This window comes from Pipistrellus kuhlii, unplaced genomic scaffold, assembly GCF_014108245.1.
Source record: "Pipistrellus kuhlii isolate mPipKuh1 unplaced genomic scaffold, mPipKuh1.p scaffold_m20_p_15, whole genome shotgun sequence".
Classification (NCBI taxonomy): Eukaryota; Metazoa; Chordata; class Mammalia; order Chiroptera; family Vespertilionidae; genus Pipistrellus; species Pipistrellus kuhlii.
In genome coordinates, this window is record NW_023425460.1 from 43644251 (window position 1) to 43658085 (window position 13835).

The window sequence follows — 13835 nt, forward strand, 5'->3', positions numbered from 1 at the left end:
GGGCATCTTGCTGGGGTCCCTGATGGCCAGCTGGGTCGTCAGGTCCTGCGGCCGAGGCCACGGGGGTGTTCAGTCCCAGCCTGCGCTCCGGGGGCCGGAGGGGGCGGAGCCCACCTGTGCTTAAGGAGAGAGACAGGCATGGCGTCTCAGCTATTCCTCTGAGCCTCCAGGACAACCGGGCCCTGGCTTGTCATCGCACCTCAACGCCAGAGGGCCAGACAAGGATGGGCATGTGTTGGGATGAGAGTAAAGCGTCTCCTCCCACCATCTGCTCCCTCCTCCACCCCCGCCCCCCGCTGCACCCCCTCTGCCCCTGTAGCTGACTGGGAACAGGGTTCTAGAAGGACTCTGTGCACAGCCATGAAAAGAAGCCCCAATAAAAATCTAGGGCTCTCCCTAAAATCCACGCCTGCTCATAAGATGCCAGGGTAACAAGCAATGCTGAAGGGACAGCCGAGGAGCACAGCCCAAGCCAGAGACAGCAGTGAGGGCGCACACACACACAGAGGGGCTCGGCAGTGAGGGCACACACACACACACACACACACACACAGAGGGGCTCGGCAGTGAGGGCGCACACACACACACACACACACACACAGAGGGGCTCGGCAGTGAGGGCACACACACACACACACACACACACAGAGGGGCTCGGCAGTGAGGGCACACACACACACACACACACACACACACAGAGGGGCTCGGCAGTGAGGGCACACACACACACACACACACACACACAGAGGGGCTCGGCAGTGAGGGCGCACACACACACACACACACACACACACACAGAGGGGCTCGGCAGTGAGGGCACACACACACACACACACACACACACACAGGGGCTCGGCAGTGAGGGCACACACACACACACACACACACACACACACACACAGAGGGGCTCAGCAGTGAGGGCACACACACACACACACACACAGGGGCTCGGCAGTGAGGGCACACACACACACACACACACACAGAGGGGCTCGGCAGTGAGGGCGCACACACACACACACACACACACACAGGGGCTCGGCAGTGAGGGCGCACACACACACACACACACACACACACACAGAGGGGCTCGGCAGCGAGGGCACACACACACACACACACACACACACACACAGACGGGCTCGGGGTGTTTAAATGTAGGCGCTGGCCGGCGCGGAGCTGTGGAAGCAGCAGCAGTACAGCAGGACGAGCCCAGCGGCCGCCACGGCGCACAGGTGCACACCCATGGAGCTCAGGGCCGTCCCCTCCTCCTGCGCCGCCTCCTGCTCCGCCTCCTGTTCCTCGGGGCCCGGCTCCCAGGCATCGTCATAGTCCTCCTCCGGCAGCAGGTCCGGGGACACACTGGACCCTTCGAGCTTCTCCCCCATGGGGACAGCACCAATGTCCTCGTAAACAGCTTCCGGGGGCCGAGTCCCCAGCATTCCAGAACCTGCAGAGCCACGCCCACACCTGTCGCCCTGACACTCCCGCTGTCCCAGCCGACAGCTGCCGGCCCCTGCAGGCGGGCGGGACCCTCCACCCCTCAGCTCCTCCTGCCTCGGGTCCCGTCAGGGGCACAAGGAACACACACTTCCGTGGGCAGCCAAGAAGAGCGCTCCCAGCTGTTCGGGTGGCTCAGGAATGGGGGGCCCTCGAGCCTGCCCCTCACCCAGCTCCTCTCAGCAATGGAGCAGAGCTCAGAGCACCCCCCCCCCCGTCCCCAACAAGGCGACCACTCGTGGGTCACTGACATGTCCCCTCAGGGGAGAGGGGGTGACACCCAGCATGCAGGACAGTGACCAGGACAGAGAGGGCCGGCGATGGGCTGGGACCTCAGCGTGTGCCCCCCAGCCTTCCCATCCCCAGGCCCCGGGTGCCCCTCGCCGGCCATGCCTGCCACCTACCCCCGCAGGCTCCTCTGCGGTACCACTGCACCCCCAGGATCAGGGAGACGACGCCCAGGAGGGTGCCCAGGACGAAGCAGAGGATCATGGGCAGGGTCCCAGCCTTGAGGGAAGGCAGCGGGGCCAGGGTGGGGCCTGTAGGGACAGTGAGAGGCGGGTCCTCCCTGAGTGCTCGCACTGCCTGGGGAATTGTGACCTCCGGCCTGGACCACCTGAGTCAGGGGGGAGGGGCACCCAGAGGAGAGATGGGCTTGTCCTCTCCTCCCCCACAGATGACCCTGAGGGGGTCCCACAGCTCAGGGCCGAGGGGGAGAAGGACAGCTCCTACCATCCTGACAGCCACTGCCCTCGCCTTTGCTTTGGACGTAGCCACAGCTTCTAAGAGGCCATAGCACAAGGGGCAAAACCCCTCAGGGAAGGGAAGGGACGGACCCAGGCCGCTGTCCCTCCTCGCAGCTCTCCACCCGGCTGGCCCATGTACCCCAGCCACAGGGCGTCTCCGGCACCGTGGCCCTCCCTGCCCCTGACCACTCAGCACCCCAGACTGGGGCACAGGTGTCCATGGAGACTCCAGGGCGCCCCTCCATGTGACCCCAGTGCAGGCTCCTCTGGGTCCGGGTCAGACAGGAGGTGGGAGTGGAGGCTGAGGAAGGACACCCACCTGCTGCTGGTGGTGGGACTGTGGGCCCTCTGTCCCCTGCAGGAGAAAGGGCCACACCGCGGGCGAGTCAGAGGGGGCGGCCATAGCCCCGAGCAGCCCAGACCCTCTGAGCCTCAGCCCCGCTCAGCCTGGCCTTGGACCCCCACGGAGGCAGCCTGTGCCCACCCCTCGGAGGAACCCAGCCCAGGGGCAGCCTCGGGGCCCTGCGAGCACCCACAGTGAGGGGACACCCAGAGGAGCTCCCCAGCCCCCTCCCCAGCCCCCAACAGCACCCCCGGCCCCCCGGCCCACTCACGGGAGCAGCGCACGCCCGCATCCTCCTTGTGCCCGCAGTCCGTGTGCCCCCACGGCTCCGCGGGGCAGCCCCCCAGCGCCGCCTCGCTGCCCCGGCACCCCACCTGGTCCAGCCACACGGGCCCCGAGCCCGGGCCGAAGGCGGCGCCCGCGGGGGCGCTGAGGGCCCCGCCGCAGCCCAGCTGGCGGCACACGACCTCCGCGTCCGCCAGGTCCCAGGCGTCGTCGCACACGGTGCCCCAGGCGCCCGCGTGCCACAGCTCCACGCGGCCCGCGCAGCCGTCCTGGCCGCCGCGCACCCGCACCGAGCCCTCCTCTGCAAAAGGGGGCGCTGCGGGTCACTGCGGGGGGGTCACTGCGGGGGGGTCACTGCGGGGAGGTCACTGCGGGGTCACTGAGGGGGAGGTCACTGCGGGGGGTCACTGCGGGGGGTCACTGCGGGGGGGTCACTGCGGGGGGTCACTGCGGGGCGGGGTCACTGCGGGGGGGTCACTGCGGGGGGTCACTGCGGGGGGTCACTGCGGGGGGTCACTGCGGGGGGTCACTGCGGGGGGGGTCACTTGCGGGGGGTCACTGCGGGGGGGTCACTGCGGGGCGGGTCACTGCGGGGGGGTCACTGCGGGGGGGGTCACTGCGGGGGGGTCACTGCGGGGCGGGGTCACTGCGGGGGAGGTCACTGCGGGGGGGGTCACTGCGGGGGGTCACTGCGGGGGGGTCACTGCGGGGGGTCACTGCGGGGGGGTCACTGCGGGGCCGGGTCACTGCGGGGGAGGTCACTGCGGGGGGGTCACTGCGGGGGGTCACTGCGGGGGGGTCACTGCGGGGCGGGGTCACTGCGGGGGGGTCACTGCGGGGCGGGGTCACTGCGGGGGGGTCACTGCGGGGGGGTCACTGCGGGGGGGTCACTGCGGAGGGGTCACTGCGGGGCGGGGTCACTGCGGGGGGGTCACTGCGGGGGAGGTCACTGCGGGGGAGGTCACTGCGGGGGAGGTCACTGCGGGGGGTCACTGCGGGGGAGGTCACTGCGGGGGGTCACTGCTGGGGGGTCACTGTGGGGGAGGTCACTGTGGGGCGGGGTCACTGTGGGGCGGGGTCACTGCGGGGCGGGGTCACTGCGGGGCGGGGTCACTGTGGGAGAGGTCACTGCGGGGCGGGGTCACTGAGGGGCGGGGTCACTGAGGGGCGGGGTCACTGCGGGGGAGTCACTGCGGGGGGGGTCACTGCGGGGCAGGGGGTCACTGTGTCGGGGTCACTGAGGGGCGGGGTCACTGAGGGGCGGGGTCACTGTGGGGGGAGGTCACTGTGGGGCGGGGGCACTGCGGGGGAGTCACTGCGGGGGGGGGTCACTGCGGGGCAGGGGGTCACTGTGTTGCGGGGTCACTGCAGGGCGGGGTCACTGAGGGGGAGGTCACTGCGGGGGGATCACTGCGGGGGGGTCACTGAGGGGGAGGTCACTGAGGGGCGGGGTCACTGAGGGGTGGGGTCACTGCGGGGGGAGGTCACTGCGGGGCGGGGACACTGTGGGGCGGGGGCACTGTGGAACGGGGGCACTACAGGGGCACTGCGGGGTGGGGGTCACTGCGGGGCGGGGTCACTGCGGGGAGGTCACTGCGGGGGGGTCTCTGCGGGGCGGGGTCACTGTGGGGCGGGGTCACTGTGGGGCGGGGTCACTGCGGGGGAGGTCACTACAGGGCGGGGTCACTGGAGGGGGTCACTGCGGGGCGGGGTCACTGCGGGGCGGGGGCACTGGAGAGGATCACTGCGGGGCGGGGTCACTGTGGGGCGGGGTCACTGCGGGGCGGGGGCACTGGAGGGGATCACTGCGGGGCGGGGGGAGCAGGGGCAGGCAGAGGGGCACAGGAGTGAGCACCTGGGCAGCTGCGGGTGGTGGAGCAGTTGAGGGGCTCCCCAGAATCCTGCGTCATGTTCGCTGGCAGTCCTGTTGGGTGAGGCAGGGGCAGTCCCCGGGTGAAGGCCCTGAACAGCGTCAGGATGAAGTCTGTGATGCCCGAGTGACCCGGCCCCCCGCCACGGTCCACGGCGGCGCCACCTGTGCAGGTGATCCAGGCCTCTTCCTCGTGGGCGCAGGAGCGCGGGCGCCAGGGGTCCGAGGGGCACTGCCACAGCGTGGAGTTGTGCAGCGGGCGGCACTCAATCTTGTCCACCCAGGAGATGCCCCGGTCGGCGCGGACGGGCTTTCTGTCCACCCAGCCCTGCTCCCCGCAGCCCAGCTGCTTGCAGATGACGGACACGGAGTGCAGCCTCAGGGAGTTCCCGCACACGGCGCCCCAGGAGCCGTTGTAGAGCACCTCCAGCCAGCCCGCGCAGCGGGCGCCCCCCTGCAGCCGCAGGGCCACCGACTCTGCAAGACAGCGCGGTCCGGCCGGGACGGCTCCGAAGGAGGCCCAGCGCCCAGGCCCAGGGAGCCCGGCGCCCACCCCGCCCGCCCACAGCGCTCTCCCCGCCCTAAGGCAGCCGCCGGCAGGTAAGCCCGGCAACCAGAGTGAAGGCCCAGAAGTGAGGCCCTAGCAGGGGTGCCCGCTGATTGTCTGAAACCCAACCTTGGAAATCACTTGAAATACAGAATAACACTTTTTGTATAAGATGACCAGTTTAGCAGTGACTATACAAATTTTAAAAAATTAAAAAAGGAGCCCTAACACTGGTTTGGCTCAGTGGACACAGGGTCAGCATGGACCTTGGTTGCGGGCACATCCCCAGTAGGGGGTGTGCAAGAGGCAGCTGATGGATGTTTCCGGGGCCGGAGCCTCCCTGAGCCAGTGCTTCACCCGCGGAGACGCCGCGCCCCTCGGACCCCGCGGCCCGGACCGCGCTCAGCTCCCGGACTGACCTGCGCAGACGGCGCCGGCGTCCTCCTTGTGGCCGCAGTCGTGCCGGCCCCAGCCCCCCGACGGGCAGCGCCACAGCGCGGACTCCGTGCCCTCGCAGCCCAGCTCGTCCAGCCAGATGCGCCCGGACCCGGGCCCGAAGGCGGCCGCCCCCGGGGCGCCCAGGGCGCGGCCGCAGCCCAGCTGGCGGCACACCACGTGCGCGTCCCGCTGGTCCCAGCCGTCGTCGCACACGGTGCCCCACGCGCCCCCGCGGAGCAGCTCCACGCGCCCCGCGCAGCGGCCCGGGCCCGCGGCCAGGCGCACCCCGCGGCTCCCTGCGGAGACCCCCCCCCAGTCAGCGGCCCCTGGGGGGAAGGATAAGAGGGCGGGGAGGGGGTGTTGGGTGTTGGGGGGCAGCCCGGTCCTCACTCACCCGCACAAACCACGCCCGCGTCCCGCGCGGCCCCCGGCGGCGCCAGCGGGGCGGCGGACACGTCGCACTGGGCCAGGCGGGCCTCGGTGCCTGCGCAGCGCACGCGGCTCAGCCCCACGCGGACCCCGCGCCCCGGGGCGGGGGCATCGTAGGCCCGCTCCGCCGCCCCGCAGCCCAGCTGCCGGCACACCACGCCCGCGCCGCGCGCGTCCCACGCGTCGTCCAGGACGCGGCCCCACGCGCCGTCCAGCGCCACCTCCACGCGGCCGTCACAGCGGCTCTGGCCGTCCCGCAGCCGCAGCGCCTGGGCCAGGCCTGGCGGAGGGAGAGGCGGGCTGGCGGGGCGGGCAGGGGCTCAGGGAGGCGCCCTGGCCTGGAGGAGGGAGAGGACTCCCCTGCCTCCAGCCCGTCCACCCCCACCCCCTGCCCCCAGCCCGTCCGCCCCCGCCCCCTGTCCCCAGCCCGTCCACCCCCAGCCCCTGCCCCCAGCCCATCCACCCCCACCCCCTGTCCCCAGCCCGTCCACCCCCACCCCCACCCCCTGTCCCCAGCCCGTCCACTCCCAGCCCCTCTGCCCACCAGCCCGTCCGCCCCCGCCCCCTGTCCCCAGCCTGTCCACCCCCGCCCCCTGCCCCCAGCCCGTCCACCCCCAGCCCCTGCCCCCCAGCCCATCCTCCTCCACCACCCCCAGCCCCTGCCCCCCAGCCCATCCTCCTCCACCACCCCCTGTCCCCAGCCCGTCCACCCCCACCCCCTGTCCCCAGCCCGTCCACCCCCACCCCCTGCCCCCAGCCCGTCCACCCCCAGCCCCTGTGCCCGTGGCTCTTGCGGACCCACCTGAGCAGACCGCGGAGGCCGAGTGTCCGGGGGCGCAGGCCGGGGCGCCCAGCGTGCTCACCGGGCAGTGCCACAGGTAGGGCTCTGTCCCGGCACAGTGGAACCTGTCGGGCCAGAGGGGGGCGCCCCCATGCCCAAAGTGACCGCCCGGGGGCACGGCCACGGCGCTGCCGCACTGCAGCTGGTGGCACAGGACGGTGGCGTCTACGAGGTCCCAGTGGGCGGCACAGAGGGGCGCCCAGGCCCCCTGGACCTGGAGCTCCACGCGGCCCTCACAGCTGCTGCTGCCGTTGGCCAGCCGGAACTCTGCGGGGAGCTGCTGTCAGGCTCTCCTTTGACCCTGAGACCCAGCACAGGGCCATTTCCTTCTTGGAACCCCAGGTGGTGGCCACTGAGCTGTCACCTGGCTCTGACCGGCTCCCCCTGTTCCCCAGGCGGAGCACTGGCTCACACATCTTCGCAGAGAAGCCCACACTTGGAGGCCTGCCCTGGGGGCCGGGTAGAATGTCCCTCTAGGACAGTGTTTCCCAAAGTGTGGTACGCGCACCCCCAGGGGCACGGGAAGAGTTTGGTGGGGGTACTCGTTGCACCGGAGTTTGGGGGGGATATGCACTGCACCGTGCTTAGCTGCGCCTAATTCTACGTTCTCATGAGTACGAGGGGCACTCAGCGTTACGAAAATCATAGAAGGGGCACACACGTGTCAAAAGTTTGGGAAACACTGCTCTAGGACCAGGCTCCTGCCCACCCTCCCCTTCCGACAACCCCCAGCAGGCACTTCCTCTGACGGAACAGGGCACCCTCCTGGCGGGCAGCTCCTTGGGGCGCTGGGGTTGGGGCGCCCAGGAGGAATCCAGAGGAAGGGCGGCCGGGGGGCCTCACCTGAGCACCGGAGCCCGGCGTCCTGGCCGTGCCCACACCGGTGCCCGGGCGCCCGCGGGCAGTGGAACAGCAGCGACTCGTTGCCCGCACAGCGGAAGGCCTCCGTCCACACGGGCCCCGAGCCCTGGCCAAAGTGCGCGCCCGGGGGCGTGGACACGGCCACGCCGCACTGCAGCTCCCGGCACGCCACGTGGGCCGTGGCCTGGTCCAGGTCCTGGTCGCAGACGGTGCCCCAGGTCAGGCCGCGCCTCACCTCCAGGCGCCCGGCACAGGGGTGCTCGCCGCCCGCCAGCCGGGCCTCCGTGTGTCCTGGGGGCGGAGACGGAGTTTCTGTCAGTCAGGTGTCCTCAGGCAGGCAGCTCACCTGGAGCCGGCTCCCTGGACCACAGGGCGCTCCGTCCCGAGGGGCCCTCTGTCTCCGGGCAGCGGGTCCGCCCAGCACTGGGCAGTCTGACGGCCTGAGGCCTGTCCGCCCTGCACGCAGAAAGCAGGGCCCCTGGGCCCTAACCGGTGTGGCTCGGTGGATAGAGCGTCGGCCTGCGGACAGAAGGGTCCCAGGTTCGATTCCGGTCAAGGGCATGTGCCTGGGTTGCGGGCACATCCCCGGTAGGGGGTGTGCAGGAGGCGGCTGATCGATGTTTCTCTCACATCGATGTTTCTAGCTCTCTATCCCTCTCCCTCCTCTTTGTGAAAAATCAATAAAATATATTAAAAAAATAATTTTAAAAATTAAAGAAAGGAAGAAAACAGAGGTCAGAGTCGCGTGCTGCAGGTGCCCATGCACGTCCCAGGCTGGTGCCCCAAGGCCCTGTGTAATCTTGGAGGCAATGCCAGGGCCCTCAGGCCACAGGCACTGGCTCTGGGGGCACCAGGGAGGCCCGTTCACCTGCCCTCACTCTGGGTGGGTGCAGGCCCTGCCCTCTCACCTCTGACTCAGCGTTTTCCTCTCCCCCCCCCCCCCCACCTGCTCCACGTCCACTTCCTCTGCAGCGGCCCAGGTGTCCCGAGGGAAAGGGGCGTTGCCGGGGCCTCACCTGCGCAGACCACCTCGGCGTCCTGCTGGGCGTCGCAGCCGCTGCGCAGCTTGTTGTCGAGCCTGCAGTTGCGGATGGTGGGCTCCGTGCCCTGGCAGGTCATGAACTTCCCGCCGGCGTCCCCGCCCTGGCGGGAGGCCTGCAGCGCGGGCCCGCACCCCAGCTCCCGGCAGAACACCGTGGCCTCCGTCTGGTGCAGGCCGCAGAGGCGGTCCACGCCGTTCAGGTTCTTGATCTCGGGGAGCCCGGAGCAGGGGCTCCGGCCCTTCACCAGCCGGATCTCCCGAAAAGTGCCGTCTGCAGAGCACGGGCCGCGCTCAGGAGGGGCAGCCTCTGCCCTGCCCGCCTCCCCGGGGGCTGCGGCCGCCTCCACGGACATGTCCCCTCAGGCTCTCCACCGGCCTGGGTCCCAGCCCCAGGGCCGGGCCCTGCTCCTTCCTCAGGGTCAGTGCTGGGCCGAGGGGGCCCCTTCCGACCAGGCAGTCACAAAGGGCCCCTCGCTCAGAAGGACGCCCCTCAGAGGGGCTGCCTGGTGTGACGCGCTGACAGCCTTGCCCCCCAAAACCCGAGCCATGGGTCTGCGTCCGAGGGGCCTCGGACGGGGAGGGGCCTCGGGAGTTCTCGTTCAGTTCTCCCACAGACAGCTGAAACCCTAACGACAGACATGCCTGCCATTCGGGTAAGAAATCCCAGTCAGAAACCCACAGGGGCCCTTAGGCCTCCTCAAGTGTCTAGAACAGTGTTTCCCAACCTTCTCTCATGATGAGAGTCACCACCTGGTGGAGTTGTTAAAACACAGATTCCCGGGTCCCAACTAAGAAGTGCTAAACTAGAATTTTTGGGAACATATAGGTAAAATTGTATACTTAACTAGTGCTCTAAGACAGATTTTATATACAGAGCACTAAGTTAGGTATGCAATTTTACCTATATGTTCCCAAAAATTCTAGTTTAGCACTTCTTAGTTGGGATCCGGGAATCTGTGTTTTAACAACTCCACCAGGTGATTCTCATCATGAGAGAAGGTTGGGAAACACTGGTCTAGAAGACGGGGCGGCTCCTCCCCCCTAACACCCCCCTCCTCCCCGTCCGACTCCTGCTCCTCATTCCAGCGGCTGCTGCACTGGGCATCGGCTCATCCTCTGTCTCTCCCGGGGGAGCCAGGCTCTGCCCACAGGAGGTGCCAGCTTTTCCCCAGCCGCTTCCCCAGCACCCGGAACAGGGCCTTGCAAGGACTCGGGATGGAGATGAGACTGGGCCTTGCTAGAGGGGCCAGGCAGGCTCCTGTGCCCAAAGGGGACCCCCCGGAGAGCCACAGCCCTGCCTGCCCCCCCTCCCACACCCCTCCCCCAAACCCTCCCCCTGGCTCCCCCTCCCCTCTCCCACGGTCCCAGCACCCACTTACTGGCGCACAGGGCGACCACCATCCAGTCGTGGGGGCATGGGGCCCGTGTCCACGCCCCGAGGCTGCACTCCCACAGGGAGGACTCGTCGCCCCGGCAGGACACGTTGTGGAGCGAGGGCTGCACCCTCTCTTCGGGCAGCGGGACGTACTTGGGGGCCCCCACGGCAGGGCCGCAGCCCAGCTGCCTGCAGACCACCGAGGCCTCCGCCAGCGTCCACTCCTGGTTGCACACGTGGCCCCACTCCCCCTGGTGCCGGGCCAGCACCAGTCCGTCACACTCGCTGTATCTGTTCGCCAGCCTCAGGTTGCCCGGCCCACCTGCAGGGGGGCGGGCCAGCCTCAGCGGGGCCAGGCCACCGGGGGCCAGGGGAGGGGGGAAGCTGAGGGTGGGCCGCGTGGTGACGGCCTCTGCATGTGCCCGGGGCCGCGCCCACGGCCTCGCTGCCGATAGATAGAACCAGATTAGATAGAGCCAGATTAGATAGAGCCAGATTAGAAATGTGACCCTGGAAGCTTGCCCCCAACCACACCCTTTCCAGGCCTCTGCCCCCTGGTCTTTTCCTCAGCCCCTGGCACCCCCCACCTTATCACAGGACCCTCCACCCGCAGCCCCCGTCCGGGGCTGGTGCAGGGGACTGGAACAGCGGCCCCAGGATGTCCGAGACGGGAGTGTGTGTGTGTGTGTGTGTGTGTGCACCTCGTCCCAGCCTGGTCATTCCTGGCACCACCAGGGCTGCTGGGCTCACACAGGGAAAGAAGCGAAAGGGGGTGCCGGGGCCCGGAGGGAGCAGGTCTTCCCACCCGCACTGGGGCCTCACCCCTCGCTGCCCTGCTCCCCCAGCTTCCGCTGGGGCCTTCCAGCCCGGGAACGGCACCAGGTCTGCGTCCCTAACACACAACAGGCCCTGCCACCATCCCCCTGCCCACGCCTCACTGCCCCCAGATTCCCCACTACCACCCCCTGGGTGCCCTCTGTCCAGCTGTGCGGTCCCCCCTCTGGACCCGGGTCAGCCTGGGCAGCGCCGTTCCTCCGTCAGCTTCCAGGGTACCGGATGCTGCTGCCCTCTCCGGCCTCCCGGCCCTGACACACACTCACACTCGTACACCCACACGCATGCACACTCACAGGCACATGCGCACTCGCTCACATTCTCCTCTCACACACATGCATGCACACGCACCCATGCTCCTGTCGGCAGGTCCCGCAGGGGCTGGTGCAGGGAAATAGAGCAGCGGCCCCAGGACATCCGAGGGGAGGGCCACTCGTCCCAGCCTGGTCATCCCAGAGCACCCCCAGGGCTGTGCTGTGACCCTTCGCACCCCCTGTCGGTCTGGATCATTGAGACCAGACCCAGCCATGTTCCCTCATTCCGTGCAGGCCCTGACCAGCCCACTCCTTGGGCTCTGAGCAGTGGGGCCGGAGGCTCTGGTTCACCCTGGGATGGGACCGACTCCGTGTTGGGACAAGAGTCTCCAGGGGTCTAACTTGGGAGCCCACACACCCTCCGACCTCAGGATATCCCGCCCCCTCTGAGCTGAGCGACACCCAGGCAGCTGGTCGTAGCGGGGGGGATCCTCACACTCAGCATCGGCAAGCTGCTGCCTCCGGAAGGTTCCGCGGATGAAGGGAGAAGAAACTCACCAGTGGGGACTGCCCAGAGCGTGAGGAGAAAGGGCCCGACTCCCAAGGCCCAGAGAGCAGCCCGCATGGCTCCTCCGCCCCTGGGCGTCAGCCAGCTCTGGCCACTGGGCTGGGCGTCCGCAGGGACGGAGCCCAGAGTCACGCACGCAGACGTGGGGCTGCCGGTGGCCCCAGCACCAGTGGAGGCAGCGAGGGCCTATCCAGGGCTTATCAGTGGCCCCGGCGCTCGGTCTGTGAGCAGAGCAGCCAATGGCCTCGGCAGCTCTGAGCATCGCAGGCATGCGCAGAGGGCCCGGCTGTGGGTTTCCTCTCCTGCTGGGAACTGCTGACGGGGCTGCTTCCCCCAGACCCATGATCAGGCGAGTGGTCCAGTCTGCCGGCAGCAACGGTAGCAGGAAAATCCACCCCATAGACAGTGACCAGCGACACCGCCCTCCCTGGGACCCGCAGGGACTGAGGAAGGGCCCCAGCACTAGGACAGTGAGACAGGCCCGGAGAGTTTTGTAAACGAAACTGTCCTTGGAACCAAAGTCCACAAAAGAAGGCCAAAACCTATGCCCTAAGCCAGTGGTCGGCAAACTCATCAGCCAACAGAGCCAAATATCAACAGTACAATTGAAATTTCTTTTGAGAGCCAAATTTTTTAAACTTCTTCTAATGCCACTTCTTCAAAATAGACTCGCCCAGGCCGTAGTATTTTGTGGAAGAGCCACACTCAAGGGGCCAAAGAGCCGCATGTGGCTCGCGAGCCGCAGTTTGCTGACCACGGCCTTAAGCTGGAACAGGTGACCACCTGCTGAAACAGGACATTTAAAAAGGATCAAGACTCTCCCCAACATCATAACCAGAATGCCCAGGGTACACGTGAAAATCCCTCGCCACACGAAGCACACAATTCGATGATAAAGGACAATCAGCTGGTGGCAATGCCAGGGTGACCTAGATGTCAGAATTACCTGACAAGTCAGGTAATTCAGAACAGCATCCCACATAGCCTGACCTGTGAGCATCAATATGCCTCTGAACTAGGAGGTCACAGTTTGATTCCTGATCAGGTTGTGAGCTCAATCCCAGTGTGGGGCAGACAGAAGGCAGCCAATCAGTGAATCTCTCTCATCGTTGTTTCTCTCTCTCCATTCCTCTCTGAAATCAATAAAAATACATTTAAAAAAAAATGAAATAAAATATGAATCATATCAATAAAATTTATTTTTAAAGTAATTCTAAGACAAAAATTTTATTGATTGAAATTAATTTATTTACAGAAAGAGAATATAAAAGTTATCTGTTTTGAAACTTTAAGGATACAAACTTAGCCGAAATCAGTTTGGCTCAGTGGATAGAGCGTCGGCCTGCGGACTCAAGGGTCTCGGGTTCGATTCTGGTCAAGGGCATGTACCTTGGTTGGGGGCACATCCCCAATAGGGGGTGTGCAAGAGGCAGCTGGTTGATGATTCTCTCTCATTGATGTTTCTAACTCTCAATCCCTCTCCCTTCCTCTGTAAAAAATCAATAAAATATATTTAATAATTCTCTCTCATCATTGATGTTTCTATCTCTCTATCCCTCTCCCTTCCTCTCTGTAAAAAAATCAATAAAATATATTTAATAATTCTCTCTCATCATTGATGTTTCTATCTCTCTATCCCTCTCCCTTCCTCTCTAAAATCAACAAAAATATTTAAAAACAAAAACAAAAGTGCACAGAGAAACTCACACTGGAATTATCTGACATATTACTACTAGCTCTATTTTTCATTTCTTCCCTGTATTATTTCTGAAACAAAATATACTCGTTATATTCAAAGAAACATACTGTAATGTGTTTTGTTGCAGGTGGCTGCTTTCTTATTTTCATTAATGTCATTACTGAAGTCATGTATTCTAAGGTACACTTTATACCTTGTATCCA

At 65.9% G+C, this 13835-nt stretch overlaps 1 protein-coding gene across 1 annotated transcript; it reads right to left on the minus strand.

Annotated features, from left to right (window-relative positions):
- Nucleotides 1-1128: 1128 nt before the first annotated feature.
- LOC118719038 (scavenger receptor cysteine-rich domain-containing protein SCART1) lies at nucleotides 1129-12133 on the minus strand. Its single transcript, XM_045582155.1, is given in 14 exon segments — nucleotides 1129-1450; nucleotides 1905-2039; nucleotides 2566-2601; nucleotides 2861-3175; nucleotides 4730-4798; nucleotides 4929-5081; nucleotides 5084-5221; nucleotides 5711-6025; nucleotides 6124-6438; nucleotides 6961-7266; nucleotides 7843-8151; nucleotides 8877-9173; nucleotides 10282-10599; nucleotides 11924-12133. Coding segments are annotated over 14 exon segments (3072 nt in total). The 5' UTR covers nucleotides 11991-12133; the 3' UTR covers nucleotides 1129-1151.
- Nucleotides 12134-13835: the final 1702 nt, after the last annotated feature.